The 20,839-nt window shown below is 39.7% G+C and overlaps 2 protein-coding genes across 5 annotated transcripts in view; both read left to right on the top strand.

Moving 5' to 3' along the window:
- Positions 1–15,688, top strand: part of REEP3 (receptor accessory protein 3) — a 53,674-nt gene extending 37,986 nt beyond the window's left edge. The window contains exons 5-8 of the mRNA XM_058188988.1: positions 17–130; positions 8,410–8,560; positions 9,824–9,975; positions 11,905–15,688. Coding sequence (XP_058044971.1) covers positions 17–130; positions 8,410–8,560; positions 9,824–9,975; positions 11,905–11,961 — 474 coding nt within the window. The 3' untranslated portion in view covers positions 11,962–15,688. The remainder of the gene's footprint in view (positions 1–16; positions 131–8,409; positions 8,561–9,823; positions 9,976–11,904) is intronic.
- Positions 15,689–20,484: 4,796 nt separating this feature from the next.
- Positions 20,485–20,839, top strand: part of LOC131201222 (solute carrier family 22 member 15-like) — a 34,935-nt gene continuing 34,580 nt past the window's right edge. For 3 of the 4 annotated variants that reach the window (XR_009155805.1, XM_058188986.1, XM_058188985.1), the window contains exon 1: positions 20,487–20,734. Coding sequence is in view for 3 of the 4 variants with exons in the window: in XM_058188986.1 (XP_058044969.1) it covers positions 20,651–20,734 (84 nt within the window). In the remaining variant the exon portion in view is untranslated. Of the gene's footprint in view, positions 20,735–20,839 lie in introns of all 4 variants that reach the window. The other variant, XM_058188987.1, reaches the window with a different exon arrangement.

Below are 20,839 nucleotides of genomic sequence, written 5' to 3' on the forward strand. Positions count from 1 at the left end.
TATTTTTCTTTCCTAGGAAATTGATGAGTACATTGTGCAAGCTAAAGAACGTGGTTATGAAACAATGGTGAACTTTGGTAAACAAGGCTTAAACTTAGCGGCCACTGCTGCAGTGACTGCAGCTGTAAAGGTAAACAATGCTGCGTGTTATGTATTTACTACTTTGGCATAAAATGGGTGAGTGGGGATGTGTGTTCAAAAAGGCATAAGGTAAAAAGCTGGATAACCTTTTTCTAACTGCATATTCTAAAAAGTATGTTCTCTCAAACAAGGGTTTACTTTTTAAACAGTGAAGATGACTCTTTTTTCTCTCTTGTTGCTTTTCTTGGTGGTAAATGACATTCCACAGGATTTCTGACTTCTTTCTGCTGTTCTTCAATCAAGTTGAGGTAAATGTTCACGGGAGATTAAAGCATGAAACAGTGATCAGTATGGTTGACCGGGATATTAATATGATTCCCCGATGAATTCAAATTTGTAAGGGAAAAAAAATTAAATTGATGAAATTGAATTTAACTGCTGATGCTTACGGCTGTCTGATGCTAATAGGCAGCCAAATTGAGCTTTTCACATAGATTCAGACATGTTCCTAATTATCTATAATTGCCTAAAATATGAGGTATCTCCATTTTTTACATTCAGAATAGTTATAGAGTATAATGAGATCACAATGACAAAATATTGTAGAAAGGGAAGCTGCATGAGCATATGCTTTTACAGTAATTTTGAATGGAAAATACAATTTGTTCTACAATTAGAATTTGTACCTGATAGCAAAGTATAAGCATCATACATCAGGGCTGTCCTTTATTATTTTTTTGAAATAATTTTATCAAAGATTATGAAGGAAATAAATACTAATATACAAATAAAATATAAAATAACAAAATGTGTGAAAAAGAAAAAAAATAACTTCATCTGAAATATAAACAATATTAGTAACTTATCACCCTCTCTTAAAATATAACATATTCTCTCTTTACCCCTTGTCTCATCTCTTAGCTCAAAACAAAATCCAAAATCTTTGTCATTCATTTCTTATCAGCAAAAGTCCAGAGATCATTATCTATTTTAATCTAGGACCACTCTTCATCATTGATGCACATAGAATGAAACTGGGGAGTGGGCTAACTGATCTAGGTGTCAGTAGAAGTTGCCGAGCAGTTTCTATAAAGTAGCAGCGATCGCTTTAGTCAGTATAAAACGCAACATTTATAAAATGTTTGTGATTATGAGAACACCAATGGAATATTCTCTAGCCCAGTGGTAGTCATGGTGGGCGGTAGGGGTTTTGTCCGATACTGAAGCACTTTCCATTTTTTTAATTTAATTGACTTTTTAAAAAAATTTCATAGTATTATTTAAAAACATTTTCATTAGGTTTTCATAAAATTCCCTGTGACAATTTACATTTCTGAAAATATACTATTTGTATCGCCCGTGCATACATGTAGTTCACGTTACGTAAGTGAAACTAAATGGCACTATAGTGCGACCGCAAACAAAACAGCCTTGTCCCAGAATAGCTCACGCATCTCCCCCCACACCACCCAGCTGTAACAGACAAGCAGAGCTGGTAGCCAGCACCCCCCCCAACCCAATCCATGATGCGTGAGAGGCATGCGCAGACGACGATACACGGTGCATTACTGTGGAACCGGTTAGAAAATTTTACTACTAACAGAGATACAAAAGTGGCCAGTAGGTATAAAAAGGTTGACTACCCCTGCTCTAGCCACTCAAGTCCCCAAAGATATGCGCTATAGCTACTTATTCCTAGGAATTCTCTTCTGATAAATACTCTGCAGAATTTGCCCATTAAGGTGAGAAAGGCAGCGGGAAATAGGGACCTAGGTATGTAATTGCATAATTAAACTTCCAGGTTTCCTGGAAGGGAACTGCAGTTTAGATCTCTGCTTTCCTTCAGATTATATTACTTTAAATGCCAAAGTGAACATCTGATCAATAAATATGCTAACATTATTCTCAGTTCCTCAGAATTCTGTTTATTGTGAAGATACATGGTTACACAAGTTGTCTGATAGCAATTTCTGCTAGAGAAGACTAGTAACAAACTGCTGAGCATGTTACCACCGCTTAAAAAGGAACCATGAACCAGGATTGTTTATGATTTTAAACAGGGCTATTGATAAAAGAAGCCAGATTCTGATGATCAGGTCACAAACAGCTGTGCGTTTAGCTTCTTTTAACAGTAGATGGAATTATTTCATCTCGCTTGTTCATCTTACGTCAGAGTTTCAGCAATTTGGTTCACTATGAGCATTTCCATGATGAGAAATCTCAATTTTGTAATGCCAGAGTGTTCCATATCACATTATTCATGCTGACCAAACCCATGTTTATTCTATTTTATTCTATTTTTCTCATGGTGAAATTGTGAAACTGATTTTCAGTTTCAGCATCGATCTCCGGAAAGATGCAAACAATTTAATAGTTTGTTTCAATTATATCCTTAAATTGAGCAGCAATTAAATTAAGAGCCCCAGAGGACTCGGGCGAGATTCAGCTATACCATTAATTCAAACATTGTCTGGCTTTCTTGCTTGTAGCTTTGTGTGTTTCTATAAATTTAGCCAATTGTGGTATACTCGGATACTCTGAGTAAACAAATCAAGGCTTAGTGGGCCACAAAGCCCCTAATTGTCTAACCCCAAAGAACCTTCTAAGATAAACCTGAGTAGTCCATGACTTATTCCCATTGCTGTTTTGCACTCACTGGGGCATTCAGTATACTAACAGCAGAATTCTTCTGTTATTCATCTGCTGCTATTCATGTCACCATCTGAATCCTTTAATGTCTTACGGATTAGAGCTGATAAAAATGACATGACCCTGGCATTTTTGCGATTAGAGTAGATAAACCTAGAGTTTCCCTAAGGCAAGTATTCTAATCTTGCTAACCTGGGATCACCTTTCCTGAAATGTCTTGAATCTTAACTTCCTGAAATAAAGGCAGGTTCCTCCTTTCAAATGATGTGGCTTGTTTATGGTTTCCAGTGGTGCTTTGCCTGCTGCGGAAACATTTCATTTCCTTTGCTTCAAACAGTTGTGACCTCCAGAGATTAGACCTGTCAGAACAACTTCTCATCTTGCTTTCTTACAAAATACTTAAAATGTGTGCATGTTTACCCAATAATTACAATTGCTAATATTAGCTTTTTCCCCCTCAAGAACAAAGGTTCAAAGGCATTTGTGCTATGGATTAGAGCTGTATTTAGATGACCATATACCTCTAATAAGTACTGTTATTTGAATAGTTAGAAAAATTAAAATAAATAAATAAATGACTCCATTCAGCCCTTCACATCTGGGACAGGGGAGGTATTCACTTACTTTCCCTACCAGTTTGCAAATGTGACCGCACGCACCCTGTCCACGCATGCGCCCTGCCTTCTGTGCATGTGATTTGCTGGCGTGAGCACTTTCTGCCTCAAAAACATGCCTAAATAGGATGGCATGGAGCCGGGGCAGGTGGGCAGGTCCACCCACGATTTCCACTACCAGCTCAGGCGAACTGGTCGGAATCAACTGAATACCACTTCTGATCTGGGATTATATTAAACCAAATTTCTTTCAGGCAGAATTGAGAGGATGACTAATAGTACTAGTGTATAAATTAATGAAGGCAGGCTTTTAATATGCTCAGACTTTACAGAATAAACATTGAAAGTCATAATGTGAATAAGGCTCAATTTACACACTATAATTTTAAATAATTTTGGAGAGTATATTGGAAAAAAAAAATCTAACTTTTACAGAGGAAAGAGACAAGGGCTGTGTAGGATAGGAAGGAAACAAATTCAGTTCTGAATTATCACCCTGCAGCTGTTTACAGTCATAAATCTAGAAACACTTACATAGAATTTCAGATAAATTATAACCTGCAAAAAAAGCCAAGCTTAATATTGGTGGGGAATTGACATTTGAAAACAAGTTGTATTTTAAATTGCTTACAAAGAGACAAGTGAGATCACTCAGGTGCTCTGTAAGGTGACCAAGCCAGACCCCAATGATAACAGGCATCTTCTTGGGATTCACTCAGAAGCTCTTTCTTACTTAAAGGGGTTCTGAATCTAAGCAAGTAAATTTTGTTCAGTTGCTGGAAAGACTCTCCCTTAATACCTACAGTAGCGGCCAAAATTGTGGAAACCTTTTGGGAAAAGTGTATTTTCTAAAACTAGCTAATAATACCACTTTTTTTGGGAGTAGTACCATAACATTATATATCAATGGAAAGATAATTTAATCAAGAATGTAATGCAATAACTTTTATGAAGGATTTGCTATTAGAATAGCAGTTACAGTATAAAAAAGAAAAGTGAAACACGTAGAAACAAACGAGATAAACAAAAATTATCACCACGTTAGTTAATACTAAGTTGGGAAACCTTTAGCATGAATTACGGCCTTACAATATTGTCACTCCATGGAGTGAACCAAGTCTTTTAGTTCTGCAGCTGTTATAATGTGAAACCAAGATGGAACGATTGCTCCTATGAACTGGGTTTTATTGCTGGGTCGCTTCTGATTAACAAGTTTCTTTAGTCGGCTCCATAGATTTTCAATTGGGTGAAGGTCTGGGCTATTCGCAGGCGATTCCAGCAGTGGAAGAGGATTATCTTGAAACTCCCCCCAAAAAAGTGGGATTATTAGCCATCAAACCTCAAAAATGCACTTTTCCGAAAAGGTTCCCACAATTTTGGTCACTACTGTACAGCAAGCTTACACCAACTTTCCCACCTGCAATTACGTTCCTTGCAGAGCTGCTTGAAGACGCTCCGACCCTAAGTACTATTTTGTAGCTTGTTGCCATGATTTTATTAGCGTCCTGTATTATTGCCACTTCATGTCTCCAAGGGAGTCTTTCACATCATTTCTTTCTTTAACTGTAGTTGCTAGCATGTTCGTTTATACTAGGCTTAGGAGTTTTTATTTGTTTTTAAATGCAATGACCCAGGCTTATTCAGTTATATAACTTGGCTTAAACAAACAAACAAGCAAAAAATAGGGGTCATTTTGGGCTCACTATGTTGTAGGGGAAAAAAAAGATGCTGCGGTTCAATGGCTAAGTTGATTGAAAGGTCGGCAGTTCAGCAGTTCGAATCCCTAGTGCCGCGTAACGGGGTGAGCTCCCATTACTTGTCCCAGTTTCTGCCAACCTAGAAGTTCAAAAGCACATAAAAAATGCAAGTAGAAAAATAGGGACCATCTTTGGTGGGAAGGTAACAGCGTTCCGTGCGCCTTTGGTGCGGGTCACATGACCACAGAGACGTCTTCGGACAGCGCTGGCTCTTTGGCTTTGAAACAGAGATGAGCACTGCTCCCTAGAGTCGGGAATGACTAGCACATATATGCGAGGGGAACCTTTATTTTAACCTTTACCTTATGTTGTAAGAAACCCAGCTGTTACTTTTTGAAACTGGAACCTATTGTAGTGTATTGTTTAGGCTTAAATTTTTTGGTTTTTTAAAATCACGGTTAAGCAAAATGGATGAATATATATGAATCCAGAGTAATAAACTGTAGACTCTGGATTCACATTATACTCATCCATTTTGCTTAATTGTGATTTTTTAAAAATCAGAAATTTTAAATGATTTTCCTAAATTATTACAATATCAGCTTAAAAATACTAATCATTAAATCAGAAATACAAGAATTATGGTATTTTTTTCTTTGCATATGGCTTATTTTTATTCCATTCGTAGTGTTCTTATAACATTTTAAACTATATAATATGTAAGGATTGGAATAAAATTCATTATGGTATCAAAAGGTTTATTGTATGTGTCTAACATTATCCCAGGACATACTGCTATATTTTTTATCACATGTTTATGTTAGTCACATTTTTTTTTTACTTTGCAATAGAATCTTCCTGTCCAGAAAATATAGGTGGCACTGCATTATTAGTCATTCTCTCATATTTGGGAGGAAATAAACTACTGTTTGTTTGTTTGTTTATATTCATTTATGCTTATTCATCTATTTAATGTTTATGCCACCCATTTACTAAAATTTTATGCCATCCATCTCCCCTGCAAAGTGACGTTTTTTGATGTTATATTAGATAAAGATAAATTTCGTAGTGCAATTTGAATTAAGCAATTATGCTAAACTTAGTTCTTAATTTAACATTTGAAACGTTTTGTCAATTGTATGCTAATATAAGTGCTAAACATAGTTCTTAATCTAACATTTGAAAATTTTGCCAATTGTATGCTAAAGGTAAGTAACTTTTATCGTTTGGTGCAATGTATTTTGCATTGCTATTGCAAACTGATTGATAGCCTGTTAGAAACCAAGACTTTATTAACGTCCAATACAGTCATATGAAAAAGTACCATATATATTCACATATAAGCTTGACTCACATTCTTAACCAAAACGCCATGAAAAATGTGCCACCTGCAGATAAGCTGACTCATATTTTATCTGCAGATGGGCTTATATGCAAATATATATATATGTATACACACACACACACAAGATACAGGTAGTCCTTATTAAATGTCCATTTGTTCAGTGACCTTTCAAAGTCATAACAGTACTGAAAAAAATGGAATTTGAGACCATTTCTTAAACTGGAGACTTTGGGTCTGATATGATAAAAATGTGGCCCTGCTTGCATTTATGACCTGCTGCTGTGCATTGGGTGCTTGTTAGCCCACATTCCCTTGTCTCTGCCTGCAGTAGTCGCTTGCCTGCCAGGGCTCCCTAGCTCATGCCCAAAGTGCAGGAAACTCTGCTGCCACTAGTCACAAAAGAAAACACAGTCAACATAGGTTCTCTACTTAGGCAAAGGCAGTGCTTCACTCCATAGAGGACACTGAACGATCAATACCACACTGTAGTAGTAAAGATGATCTGCCTCACAGAGGTTTCCAAGCAGTGGTGGGTTTCACTTATTTCTACTGGTTCGCCATGCAATTACACACTCGGTTCAGGCACACGCGCACCTTCTGTGCTTGCGTGCCTTCCACGCATGCGCCTGGCCTCAAAAATGTGTTTAAATAGGATGGCATAGCACCAGGGCGGGTGGCCAGGCCCACCTGTGATTTCTACAACCAGTTCGCGCGAACCGGTACGAACCGGCTGAAAACCACCTCCATTTCCAAGATATAAGTGTATGGGGCATGGGGTGGGGGGGTGAAGTGTTCTGTTGCTCACTCAAGACCAATGGGTAGCTACTATTGGCTGTGTTTTCTTTTGCAGTACATTTTCCTGTTCTTTTTTTTTTTAAAAAAAGGAGGTGCATGCCCAGGCAACAATTGGGTAGTTCTCTTACTCTTTTAATTTAAAGTGATATACCCTTTTCCTGCAAAGCTCAGATTTCTACACCCTTCCCCACCCCCATTTATTCTGACAAATTAGATTACAATAAGAAAGACAGTGGTTAGTTTCATGCTTACTCAGTGAGCTTCATGACAAAGGAAGGAATAAAATTGTTTTTATCCCCAGTGAACTCCACGCACCATGTCATTCTTAAAGCAGAGATCTGGTTGCCTAGGATTCAAAGACCCATTGTTCTTAGGCATGCTGGAAAGGAATTCTGGCTGGCTAGGGCAATTCTTTGCACCATGCCGTGCCTTATTCCATCCCTTTGCTGGTCTAAACGATCTATCATGTTGTGGTTTGTCGTGATCCTTCCTCATCAGTTGTTCGTAGTAAGGATTGTTTCAGCTAGTAGTAATATGTGACAAGGCGCAATGCAAAGGATCATCCTGGCTGGCTGGGCCTTGACCCCTTCTCTTCCTGGCAGGCAGCAGTCATAAGTTGAGGACTATCTCTATATGGGTATTTTAAAAAGTATTGCTGAGTTTATTTGGGTACAAGCAGCGGTGCTATTCAGCAAGTTCTGGAGAACCGGTAACGGAAATTTTGAGTAGTTCAGAGAACCGGCAAATGCCATCTCTGGCTGGCCCCAGAGTGGGGGGGGGAATGGGGTTTTTGCAATATCATTCCCCCAGGAGTGGGGAGGGAATGGGAATTTTGCAGTATCTTTCCCCCGGAGTGGGGTGGGATTGGAGATTTTGCAGTAGCCTTCCCCGCCACGCCCACCAAGCCATGCCCACCGAACCAGTAGTAAAAAAATTTGAATTCCACCGCTGGGTACAAGCCCATCTTTGGATCAGGTGATCCAATTTTGGGGATGTATTTTGGCACCTAAAACTCTCAGCTGTAACTGGTGTGTGATAATTATGATACCTCCTTTTATCAATATTGTTGAAATGAAGATCTAATAGCTGTATGTTAAAATGCATTAAAGAAGTCAAGACAAACATTTCAGCGAGGTACACTCTTTTTCACGTGACTGTATAGCAGTTTGGAGAGAGGATTCCTTCCTCCCATTGAATGACGCCTCATTTTTCCTCTTCAATGCTACAGGGTCAAGGAGCAATAACAGAGAAGCTGCGGAGTTTCAGCATGCATGACCTCACAGCAATACCAGATGATGAGCCAATAGGACAAAGGCACTATCAGACTTTGCCTGGTACCAAAAAGAAAAGCAAGGGCTCGATTCCCAATGAACCTTTAGGTTGGTATATTATTAAGCTGGGCTAGTTCTGCTTTTCTAGGTTTCGTATACCGTATTTTTCGGTATACGAAGTTGCACTTTTTTATCTCCCAAAAGGGGGTGAAGATGTCTTTGCGTCTTATAGACCAAATACTGCCGAAGCTGACTGCCTGCTGGCCGTTGTTTTACCTCCACATGCCCCGCTGAAAAAAGCCCGTTTTTGAGGGTTTTTTGGCCTACTTTTTCCAAAAAATGGGTTGAAAGAAGCCTTAAAAAAAAGGCCGAAAAAAGCCCCCAAAATGGGCTGAAAAAAGGCCTCGAAAACGGGCTGAAAAAAGCCTCGAAAACGGGCCAAAAAAGCCCCGAAAATGGGCTGAAAAAGGGAGGCCAAAAAGGTTTTTTTGCTGTTTTCCTCTTCTAAATTTAGGTGCATTTTATAGTCAGGTGCGTCTTATAGTCCGAAAAATATGGTAAGGAGTGTGGTGGTTGACCCTCTATTGAAGTCAAATCATGAGGGCTACTGTTCCCTCTCTTGAAACTTGTAATGTTGACTCTATGGGATTTGCTTTCAGAGTTTCAAAGAAAATTCCCTCAAAGGCTCTTGTAGGCCCTGCTTTTTACTGCCTGCCTCCAAAATCATCTGCTTGGGTATAGGCATGGAATTGATACTATTGCTTCAAATTTTTTCTCAGGGGTGCTATTCAGTAGGTTTTAACAGGTTCTAGAGAACCAGTAGCGGAAATTTTGAGTAGTTTGGAGAACCGGTAAATATCACCTCTGGCTGGCCCCAGAGTGGGGTGGGAATGGAGATTTTGCAATATCTTTCCCCTGCCATGCCCACCAAGCCAAACCACACCCACCAAGCCACGCTCGCAAAATGGGTAGTAAAAAAATTTGAATTCCACCACTGGTTTTTCTAAATGAGTAATGCAATCCTACACAAAGAGATTCATCTCTCCAGTCCTTCATGGCTTTTCCCCACCTACTTAATTTACACAAACCAGGTTTCCTTTATTTTCACTTTGGCCAGATTATTTACAATCACAGATATGGATGAAAACAAGTGTTTTCTGGGTCTTTTTAGTGGTGCATTTACTTTCAGGCATATAGACTAGTTACAAATTTTGTATAGCTATCATTTTGAGGAGGGAAATTGCCTCATTTTCTTAAACATTTTTAAGCCTTAAATATTAAGCTTGAAGCAGTTGAAGTTCTTTTTTTTTAAGGTAGGAAATGATAAATCACTGGTAAAACAGTATTTTGAATTTTGCTTTTACCTCTCAGGTTATGGTATTCCAGTAAAAAAGGATTCTGAAGATGATAAAACAGATGAAGAGAGGGAAGGGACGTATTCAGAAGATGAGATGTTTGCTCAGAGAGGTCTCCGTCGAACACAAAGCATGAAATCGGTAAAAACGATAAAAGGACGCAAAGAGGCAAGTAAATCTGTTCTTGGCAGTATAAAATGCTATAAATAAAAAAATGGAAATCATCGTATTTTTCAGACTATAAGACACTTTTTGTCTCCCAAAAGGGGGTGAAAATATCTGTGCATCTTATAGACTGAATGTTGCTGAAACCCTGCCCACCCACCAACCGTTTTTTGTCCTCTGCATGGCCCATTTTCGGGCCTGTTCAGGCCTCTTTTGGGGCCGTTTTTGAGGGATTTTTTTGGCCCGTTTTTCCAGAAATTTTGAGTAGTTGAAGAACCGACAAATAACAGCTCTGGCTGGCTCCAGAATGGGGTGGGAATGGAGATTTTGCAATATCCTTCCCCCAGAAGTGGGGAGAAAATGGGGATTTTGCAGTATCCTTCCCCTGCCACACCCACCAAGCCACACCCACAGAACCAGTAGTAAAAAAAATTGAATTCCACCACTGCTGCCCACCCTTACGACCAACTGCAAGGATACTGCAACCGCCCCCACCTGCCTTTCTTTACTCCCATTCTGCCCCACTGCATCCCAAAAAGCTTGGGGCTCATTCCCACTCCATCACATTTTGCTCCCCTTACCTCTTCCAAATATTGCCTTTCTGAAAGTGTGCCCCACTGATGCAATGCACAGCCTTCTTACAGAGGCTGCCTTGTGACATTCTGGAAGTGAGTGCCATTCTACCGGTAGCTATCTCTCAAAGGGTGCAATTTTCCACATCACACACTTCAGGAAACGTGGCCCTTCTGATAGATTGTGAGAATGGTGCCTGTTTCCAGAATGGTACAAGATGGCCTCTGTAGAAAAGCCACTTGTTAACATTGGCTGGGTGCCCTTTTGGAGAGGTGATGTTTGGAAGAGGCAAGTGGAAGATTGATGGGATCTAGTGAGGAGGTAAGCTGTATAGGGGGTGCCTCGAGGTGATGGGAGGTCCTGATGCAAGCAACATGTGAGATTGAGGTGGTGTAGTGTCAGAGGTGTTATTCAGCCGGTTCTGACCAGTTCTAGAGAACCGGTAGCGGAAATTTTAAGTAGTTCAGAGAACCAGCAAATACCACCTCTGGCTGGCCCCGCTCCCGATCTATTCGTTGCCTCCCGAGTCTCAGATAATCGAGGCTCAGCTGATTGGCTGGGTCTTCTTTGTTGCCCTGCACAGGAGAACAGAGCTGGAAAGCAGGTTAGTGGGGTAGGGAGGGAATGGAGATTTTGGAGTAACTTCCCCAGGAGTGGGGAGGGAATGGGGATTTTCCAGTATCCTGCCCCTGGAGTGGGGTGAAAATGGAGATTTTGTGGTATCTTTCCCCTGCCACACCCACCAAGCCACACCATGCCCACCAAGCCACGCCCATAGAACCAGTAGTAAAAAAAATTGAATCCCACCACTGTGTAGTGTGATCCTGGGCCTGAAATAAGAGTATGGGCCTGTGCCAGACTTCCCAGGGCCCTTTCCACTCCTGAGGCACCCTGTGCTCATCCTAATGACTTACTTGGTTGCTTAGCAACTACAACTGTGATAGCCAGGATTGTGGTCATTGAACGAGCACACTGTTGCCCTGCTTAATGACCAGAATGACTTACAACGGTAATTCCAGGCTCAGTTGTTGTTGTAAGTTGAGACTAACTATAACACCAGCCTTGGAGAGCAAAACAAAGAAAACAGAACAGCCCACGGGGCCTCATGGGTTATTACTTGTGTATCCCCTTATAATATCTGTGTCTGTGGTATTAGTCATTGTGGTGAACTGTGTGCAGATGTGAAATGGATTGTGTTCTGTTACGGGTTGCTATTTGTCTTTACTCATATCCTCCTGCTGAATGCCATTTCCTCCCCTCCCCATCAGGAAATAGCAACCAACATTAGATTTTTTTGTATTAGAAAAATTGTGTTGTGGATATCTTGAAATCTTTTACGGCATTCTTTATTTGTTCCAGGTGCGATACGGCTCACTAAAATACAAAGTGAAGAGAAGGCCACAAGTATACTTCTAATCGACACAATGGCACTAAAAGCAAACATCTGTACTAATCGTTTTCTGCAGGCCTGCTGTGTGCGCCCTCTTCCCATTCCTGAGAAACAGCTGGCATTTATGGATTCCTATTCTCAATGCAGAGCTTTATTTCCAGCCACACAAGAGAAAGGAAAAGACCGCCTGGATGCATATTATGCTTTGGTTTCACAACTACCAAAAATTAAATTATTATTATTTTTCTTTTGAGAGAGGAATGTATTTAGCCAATTTTTAACTAAATGAAACTTTTGTGAATCTGAATAGCTCTTTAGATTTCTGTGCTTCATGAATGAAATAATTTCATGACAGATTCTTAATTGCGGCTTCAGCAGCTGAGTGTTTTACATGTTAGCTGATGGCCAGCGCTTAATAAAAATGACACATCTGTATAATTTCTGTACCATATTGGGCATGTTGTGGTTGAAAGATATTGTATTTTTAAATTCCTGCAGCGGTCCAAAGTCGAGAGCATGAAAAATGGAAGAACACGGGCATATTTTGGAAGCAATCCTCTGAATGGTTTGGATCCAAAGAGTCGTTTAAGGTCATGGAAGCAGGTTGCACCATCTCATAAAACCAGCCATTTTCATTTCATTGAGAAATTCCTATCAATGCCCTGTAGCATGAAGACACTGTTAAGTTTGTTTGTTTCTGTGCGGCTTTTGTATTGTTTGCAGCAATGGTTTGAGTTAGCTTGTGCATTTAGCATAGCTGATGATGAAAATCATAGTTGTCTGTTTCTGTACACTCAGCAATTTATCTTCCTTCCTTTCTTCCATCCATCCATCCATCCAGCTTCTGCACCCGTAGAACTGCTATCCAGATTTTCATGCAAAGACAGCATTCCTTGTAGATGCCAAGAATTCAAGCTTTGAAACTTCTGTATGCAAAATATTGTTCTACTAATTATCTTTTTTTATCAACTACTCCTTATGAGTGTACTGAAACAAGTTAAAGGATTTCGAAACTGAATTCAGTTTGTATATTATATGTAAAAAGGAATAGGAATATGTTGGATAGAAAAAAAAATCAGATTCTGCAGTCAAATATATTTTATCATGTATTGCACAAATTTAATATGAAAGCTAACATCTAACCAGCACTTTTGAAAAAAAGATATTTTTCAAAAAACAAAACAAAACAGAATTTTGTAGGTGTTTTCAGAAATCTTACACGTTTGTGTGTGTTTTTAAGTGTTGTTTGGGTGACTTGTTTATCTACAACAGAGCCAAAGGGTTCTTATTTGGGCTGTGCTTAGATGTGTAAGGGATAGACAAAAACTAGAGTACTTTAGTTGTTTGATTAGTAGGCTAGGCAAAACCCTACTCTGTACAGATGACATTGACTGCTTACTTCATCCTTTTCTCACAGCAAAATCTGGAATTCTTTTAAAGCCATGCATGTATTTAAAAGGTCTGCTTTGGAAGTGGTAGTTTGGAAAACATGGCTCTTTCCTAGTTTCTTGAAAGATGACTTGCCGTTGCTGGTCAAGAAAGTCTTCCTACCTTTTGGGATAACATGCTTTAGTATTGCATCTGGATGTAAAAAATCATGTCAAGTGCTTTTTAAATAGTATTTAACAATTAATGAAATGAGGTTGATAGTTTTCGGCTTATCGTAGCTATAAATCCTAGCAACATTTTAAAAAGAATACTTGAAAAAAGTGGATTTTTTCCCCCACCTGAAACTAGGCTTTAAGCAAAGGTGAGTAAATCCCAAAGGAAGATGAAGTTTTTGGCTTAAGAAGAAACTTGCAAAAAAAATAATCAGGCAAAACAGATAGTGTCTCTGGAGAAGAGCTAACAATTCAGTGTGGAATCGTGGAGGTCTAGCCAATATAAGTAAGTAAATTATCGTTTCGATATTATTTTGGGCATCAGAAATAGATTTTATCTCGGAAAGAGAGCCTGCTTTTACATTTCATTGTATTTATTCGTGTTATGTTGAGTACAGGAAGAATAGAATGTGATTAAAAGGCATACAATATGTCCTAGCATTTACCTTTCACAGGTTTTCCCTGAATCTAGACCTTTGATTGGTAAACTTTGTATTAAGTAAGAAAGAGAGCATTCATCTTAATTTCATGTTTCCTTTAAGGACGTTTGTCACTTTATATAGAAAAGCTCACAGTACTAATTCAGCCCAATAGTTGTCCTAACTTGCCTCTTCCACCAGATCAGACCAGATTTAAACACTTATTAAGTTGGCATTTTAGGCTTTAAAAATATATATATCAAGGTCTTGTCAAATAAATTTGATTTGGCAGTGAAAAAAGGTGGGTTTATTGGCTACTTTTAAATTCTTGCTATCCATGTTATTGTAGAATATACTTCAGAAGCTTCAGGGAATAGTGTTTCCTCTCTAGAAGCCAGAGAGGCATAGCTGGCTGATATTGTCAGGGCTATGTTTTGTGAGCAGTTTGCATTTCCTTGTGATGTGTTACAAGCTGGAACTTTGCTACTCCATCCATTTTTTTAAAATAGTCCTGTTTCTGTGGGTGTGGGTGAGTTTTAAATGCTGCAGTAGTTTCTTTAAATTTCAGTCTTAAATGACAAGGTAAAGTAAGATAATTATTCACTCCTTAACAGCCTTCCCTTAAGAACTGAAAATGGAGCAGAGAGAATGCCATGTGTGGCCTACAGATTGCTCACCTTTCATACATCTGGTGTTGCCAGAGTAGTAGGTACTTATGTTTCTGTCTCTAGTGCTGAGAAGTCCTAGCCTGCATAGCCAATATTCAGGGATAGTGAGAATTGCAACTCCAAACATCTGGAATTCACTCAGGACTCATTTTTGCACTCTTCCCCTCCCTCCAAAAAAAGGTAATGTATAAAGTAGAAACCTTTCTAATATCGGTGTACCTTAAGGAAATCTCTCGCTCTATAAATTCCCACAGCGTAGGCTATTGATGGCGAACCTTTTCGGCACCGAGTGCCCAAACTGGAACGTGCATGCTGCAGCCCTGGAAACTCGAAGAACAGCTGGCCGGTGCGCATGTGCTGAAGCTCCAGAAACCTGAAGACCAGGTGGCTGGCATGCGCATGAGCACCGGCCAGCTGGTCTTTGGGTTTCCAGCACGCACAAAGGCCAGCTGGCTGGCACGCATACGCACACCGGAAACCAAAAGAGCAGCTGGTGACGGTGTGCATGCCCACAGAGAGGGCTCTGCGTGCCACTTCTGGCACAAGCGCCATAGGTTAGCCATCATGGGCATAGGCATTAAGGCATCAAAAGACTTAGGAGTTGTTCCCATGAAACTACAAGTAGAATATTCAAAATAGATATATGTCACTGAGCTAAATACCATCTAATCTATTTTTAGCATCATGGCAAGATAAATTCTAAAATATAATGTAATGGTTATACCATACCGATTTACCTGCTTTAACCAAGATACAGGGCTTCACTAGGTCAATGTATTAGCAAGTGTTATGCAAAAAATATACAAAGGGAACAATGGACTTGCTATTTAGTAAATTTTAACAAATGCAATTTCAATATTTGGATTCATAATTGTAAAGACTAAAGCTAACTTTTCTATCTGTAATAACTGACTGTAAACTTGTTTATGTATTTGTAGTACTAAGATAGGTCTTTTTCTAAAATTTTGTACTGATACTACTGTATCTTCATAATTGCTATTTTTGAAGATGCAAACAAAGGCTTATATTTTAAAAATGTTACTTAATAAAATGAGTATTTTCCAGTGGGTTTGTCTTGTCTCATTTCTATGTAATACAAAGTAATAGTGGTAAATAAACTAATAGCATTTAACCACATTAGGAATAATGACAAATTGGAATCTTTCAAAGGTTGACTGTTGAATCCCACAAGCTTATCTGGGAATAATTTTTACTGAAGAGCAAAGAACTTCTAAAGAAAAGTACATTTAAGATCATTTATTTAATTAGTTTTCAAAGTTACAGTGCTCTCAGAAAAAGTTATGTATGACTTTCCTCACACTTATGACCATCGTACCACTGGCTCGAATTTTTGACCAGTTGCAGTAGCCTGTGGTCACAATTGCAATTTGCAACCTTCCCAACCAGTGTTTGATTAAAAAAAAAGTGAACTGGGGAAGTTGTATTTGCTTAATACTCATCTGATTCACTTAGCAACTTCAATAAAAATGGTCATAAAATTTGGGCTGGTGATGTGATGACTTGCTTTATGACTGCACTGACTTAAAATAGAAATTCTTGCTCCAGGTGTGGTAGTAAATCAAGGATTACTGTGTACATAAAATTGCCTTGCAATTGCATTATTTGCTTCTGTAAATCACTTTTTAAGGTAGCATAACCCTTATTCTATTTCAGCCCTTTTTGCCCTTAAGTGGTTTGTCCTATTTCCTTTTGTAAATTTAGAATTCGTTTTGCCTTTAGTAACCTTTTCTTGTACTGTTTATAATAGAATTTTGTAGTTAGTAACAGATCAATTGGTTTCTACCAAATCAGTTCCATTCAGGTCTTATGTATGATATTCTGTACTACGTTTGTATCTCATCCTTACTCCAATGAATTTAAGCTAGCATCAATGAGGATTAAGAATTTTGTTTTCTCTTGATTTCTATTAGCTGAACTCATTTGAATTCTCAGCTTGGGTCTTGGCTTGTAGAAAGCTGCTCATTAATGCTGCAAAGGTAGTTCTAAAAAATGCATTTTAAATATAACATTCAAGCTTCATGATCTGAGAGGAAATAATTTCTTGTGTGTTACCTTGCAAATACGTCCAACCTTTCAAAAAGTTTGGTTGCAGACAATAGGCAGGATTTTTTTTAAAAAAAACTGGACAAATCTCTACAATCAACTTTCTATGTTCATTACTTGCTTTCTGGGCTCTAAAGCAGGGGTCCCCAACCCCCAAGCCATGGACTGGCACCGGGCTGTGGCATGCCAGAAATTGGGCCGTGGGATGCAGGCAGAACCCAAAACCCTGCCCCCTCTGGTTCACGGAAAAACCTTTCAACGGAACTGGTCCTTGGTGCCCAAAAGGTTGGGAGCCACTGTTCTAAAGTACTGCACAGCTCTGAAACCACCTTGACTGGAATAGGAGCTTCTGATCAAGAAAAGAAATCTAATGTGTCTGTTATCTTGTTAAACCAGGTGAAACCCTAGGGAAACATGATATGTTGCAATATATAATCCAACGTATATTGTGTCAACTCGCAAAGCATCCCTGGCTTCCTCTTGAGTTGCCATAAGCAAGGGGAGGTGGGAAACCAACAAAACGGCACATAGCAGCCAAAGACAAATGCACATTCCAAACCTATCTCAAGGCTGTATCCCAGGATTACCCACAGCGGCTGGAGGGGCGTGGTCTCTACAACCTGTGAAATTGCTCCCTTGGCAAATGTGATTGATGACACATCCTGGCGGGGGGGGGGGAAACAGGGTCATGATTGGGGCATAAATTACGTAGGGTCAGAGCTGACTGCGCTTGGGAACGTGCCGACATGAAGCTCCTAATAAATAACTGGATTTCTTTTGAAGCTTGGCTCGAGGCTCATGATTTAATTAGGGCATCCGTTGGAACCCTGACATATTGGATTATAAATTATAATTCTTCAGGCTTTTATTGTGCTGATTAGCCATAATCAGAAATAGAATTAGATTTGTAGAATGTCACACTTGCCTCTCCAGTCATAATTCAGGACGCTTGCATATATTTATAGTGGAATTAAAATGGGACCTGTTTGGTGGTGTGGATAAGGCATCGGGCTAGAAACTGGGAGCTGATGAGTTCTAGTCTAGTCTAGCCTTGGGCACAAGGTTAGCTGGGTAACCTTGGGCCAGTCATTTTCTGTCTGTCCTAGGAAGCAGGAATAGCAAACCACTTCTGAGACACTTTGCCAAGAAAATTGCAGGCTGTACAGACAGCCTCTGAGAATCCGACACAACTGAATAGAAGAAAAAAAAACCAGTGGGACTGGATTATTGATACACACGATAGTGATCATTACACTTTCCAGTGTGTCAAGGTCTGATTTACAAAGTAATTGGTATATGTATAAAGCCAGTTATCCATTTTCCACTGTGCTGTTTTAAATTTTTAGAGATTTTTTTTTATGTTTAAAAGCAATACCAAACTAAAAGGATATGACTTGATTTTTATGAAAATAATATTCCGGTTAATTTTTCTACATATGTTCCCATATGGTATGTCTTTCCAAGCTTTATTGTTTCTTGCAGCTATCCTAAATACTTGTAAATATTGTGCTGGTAAATGATTAAACATTTAATGATTTGCCAAACAATAATTGCAACACCCTCCAGGCCTCACTGATGTTACTGGCCACCAATGAGCTCGGTAGCTCAGTTCTGCACTCACTTGAAAGAGGACTTAAATTTCCCTACGCGGTACAAACACAAGAGAAAATGAAAAACATTGATTAAATCCTACATAACTCTAGTTCAAAGACATATGGCCTATTCTACCTAGTGTGTATTAGAAATGCTGACATGGGAAACATGGGTGAGTAAAGTAGGAGTTAGCCCTTTTCAACTACCCACCCATGTACTAGATCAGAGGTCTCCAATTTCTTTTACTACCGGTTCTGTGGGAGTGGCTTGGTGGGCATGGTATGGCTTGATGGGTGTGGCAGGAGAAAGATACTGCAAAATCCCCATTCCCTCCCCACTCCTGGGGGAAGGATATTGCAAAATCTCCATTCCCACCCCACTTTGAGGCCAGTCAGAAGTGGTATTTGCTGGTTCTCCGAAATAGTCAAAATTTCCGCTACTGGTTCTCCAGAACCTGTAGAACCTGCTGGATTTCACCCGTCTCCAACCTTGGCAACTTTAAGACTTGTAGACTTTAATTCCCAGTTGACATGAACTCATGGACTTCAACTCTGGGAGTTAAAGTCCACGAGTCTTAAAAGTTGCCAAGGTTGGAGACCCCTGTCCCAGAGATATGCCTGGTCCTGAACCTACTTGTTGTAATCTCCATCCCTATAAACCTGCCTAAGCTTCTCAGTCATAAGGCTTATTAGACCTTGAATTATGGAAGTGATGCTATAAAACAGGAGTCTCCAACCTTGGCAACTTTAAGCCTGGTGGACTTCAACTCCCAGAATTCCCCAGTCAACCAGCAGAAGTCTTCAAGTTGCCCAGCTTGGAGACCCTTGTACTAGATCCATCACCAGCATAGACTCGAAGGTTGGGGAAGGGGAGTTGCTGTAGTCCGTTACGGTCTGTTGAGACTCCCATCTTCCTCTCAAAGCTGCTTGGCTGACCTGATCATGTGCATGTTTGCTGCTTGGGCCATTCGGACAGACCAGGAATTCTGACAGCATAGCTCTCTCCTTTGCCTCTCATCCATCTCCCTAGAGAGAGATAATAGAAGAGAATAGAGAATAGAATATATAGAGTGGAATAGAATAAGAGAATAATAGAATTAGAATAGGAGAATAAGAATTAGAATAGAATAGATTAATAATAATAGAATTAGAATAGAACAGATTAAGAATGATAGAATTAGAATAGATTAAGAATAAGAATGTAATTAGAATAGCATTAGAAGAAAATAAGAATTAGAATAGATTAAGAGTAAGAATTAGAATAGAATTAGAATAGATTAAGAATAATAGAATTAAAATAGATTAAAAATGTAATTAGAATAGAATAGAATTAGAATTAGAATAGATCTTATTTTTAATCTATTCTAATTATTATTCTATTCTATTCTAATTATATTCTTAAATATAATTAGAATAGATTAAGAATAGGATTAGAATAGATTAAGAATAAGAATATAATTAGAATAGAATAAATTAAGAATAATAAAATTAGAACAGAGTAGATTAATAATAAGAATAGAATTAGAATAGACTAGAATTCTTTATTGGCCAAGTTTGATTGGACACACAAGGAATTTGTCTTTGGTGCATAAGCTCTCAGTGTACATAAAGAAAAAATAAACTCTATTCGTCAAGAATCATAAGATACAACCCTTGGTGATAGTCATGGGATACTAATAAGCAATCAAAAGTCTAAAAGTCGCCAAAAGTGAATTAGTGAAATTAGATTTACCGAAGGGATATCTATCTGGACTAAATTGTCTAGTCTAAGGGGCGTGCCTACCGTTCCTGTCCTAACGTTCCCTTTGGTTGTCTTCAGTTTGTGTGGTTATTTCATGCTTATACTTATATATATTGCTGTGTTTGACAAAATAAATAAATAAATAAAAATAAATAAATAGATTGCACATTCTACTGACACAATTTGTGTGTGTGTGTGTGTGTGATTCCTAAACGATCACAAACGGTTAAGAACACCTGAGCTATCATTTCAAATAAAGACGCCCCGCAGTCCCCCCCCCCACCCGCAACAACCCATTTCCCCTCAAGAGGCCACATAACCGAGAAAACAGAGCCAAAGCTCCACCCACCCACCCTTCCAACCGCGCGCTCTGCGCAAGCGCGAAGCGGAACCCTCCGCGCCCTCATAACGCCAGCCCCGCCCACACGACGACTTGGCCGTTGTTTCGCCCACCGAGCAGCCGGTAGGGGGCGCCGCGAGCGTTCCTTTTGAAGCCGCCACCTCACCCATCTCCGGAAAGCAACGGCAGAGCAGAGGAGAGGAGAGAAGAGAGCTCAGCGCTCCCCAGAGCCCGCCGTTCGCTTTCTGGGGGACCGTGACGGGAATGCAGCGTGGTGACCCGACGGAGCCATGGATCTGGATGAGGCTTTTGGGCTGGTGGGGGAGTTCGGGCCCCAGCAGAAAAAGCTCGCCGCCTTCCTGGTGCTGCTACAGGTGGGCTGAGGCGGGGGGGGGCTCCCCCCTCCCCTGCTGTCCTCCTCGGTCCCATCCCCTCCTTTCCCATTCGCCGAGCGCATAATAGAGCGGGGGGGGGGGAGG

This window comes from Ahaetulla prasina, chromosome 6 (assembly GCF_028640845.1).
Source record: "Ahaetulla prasina isolate Xishuangbanna chromosome 6, ASM2864084v1, whole genome shotgun sequence".
In the NCBI taxonomy this organism is placed as follows: domain Eukaryota; kingdom Metazoa; phylum Chordata; class Lepidosauria; order Squamata; family Colubridae; genus Ahaetulla; species Ahaetulla prasina.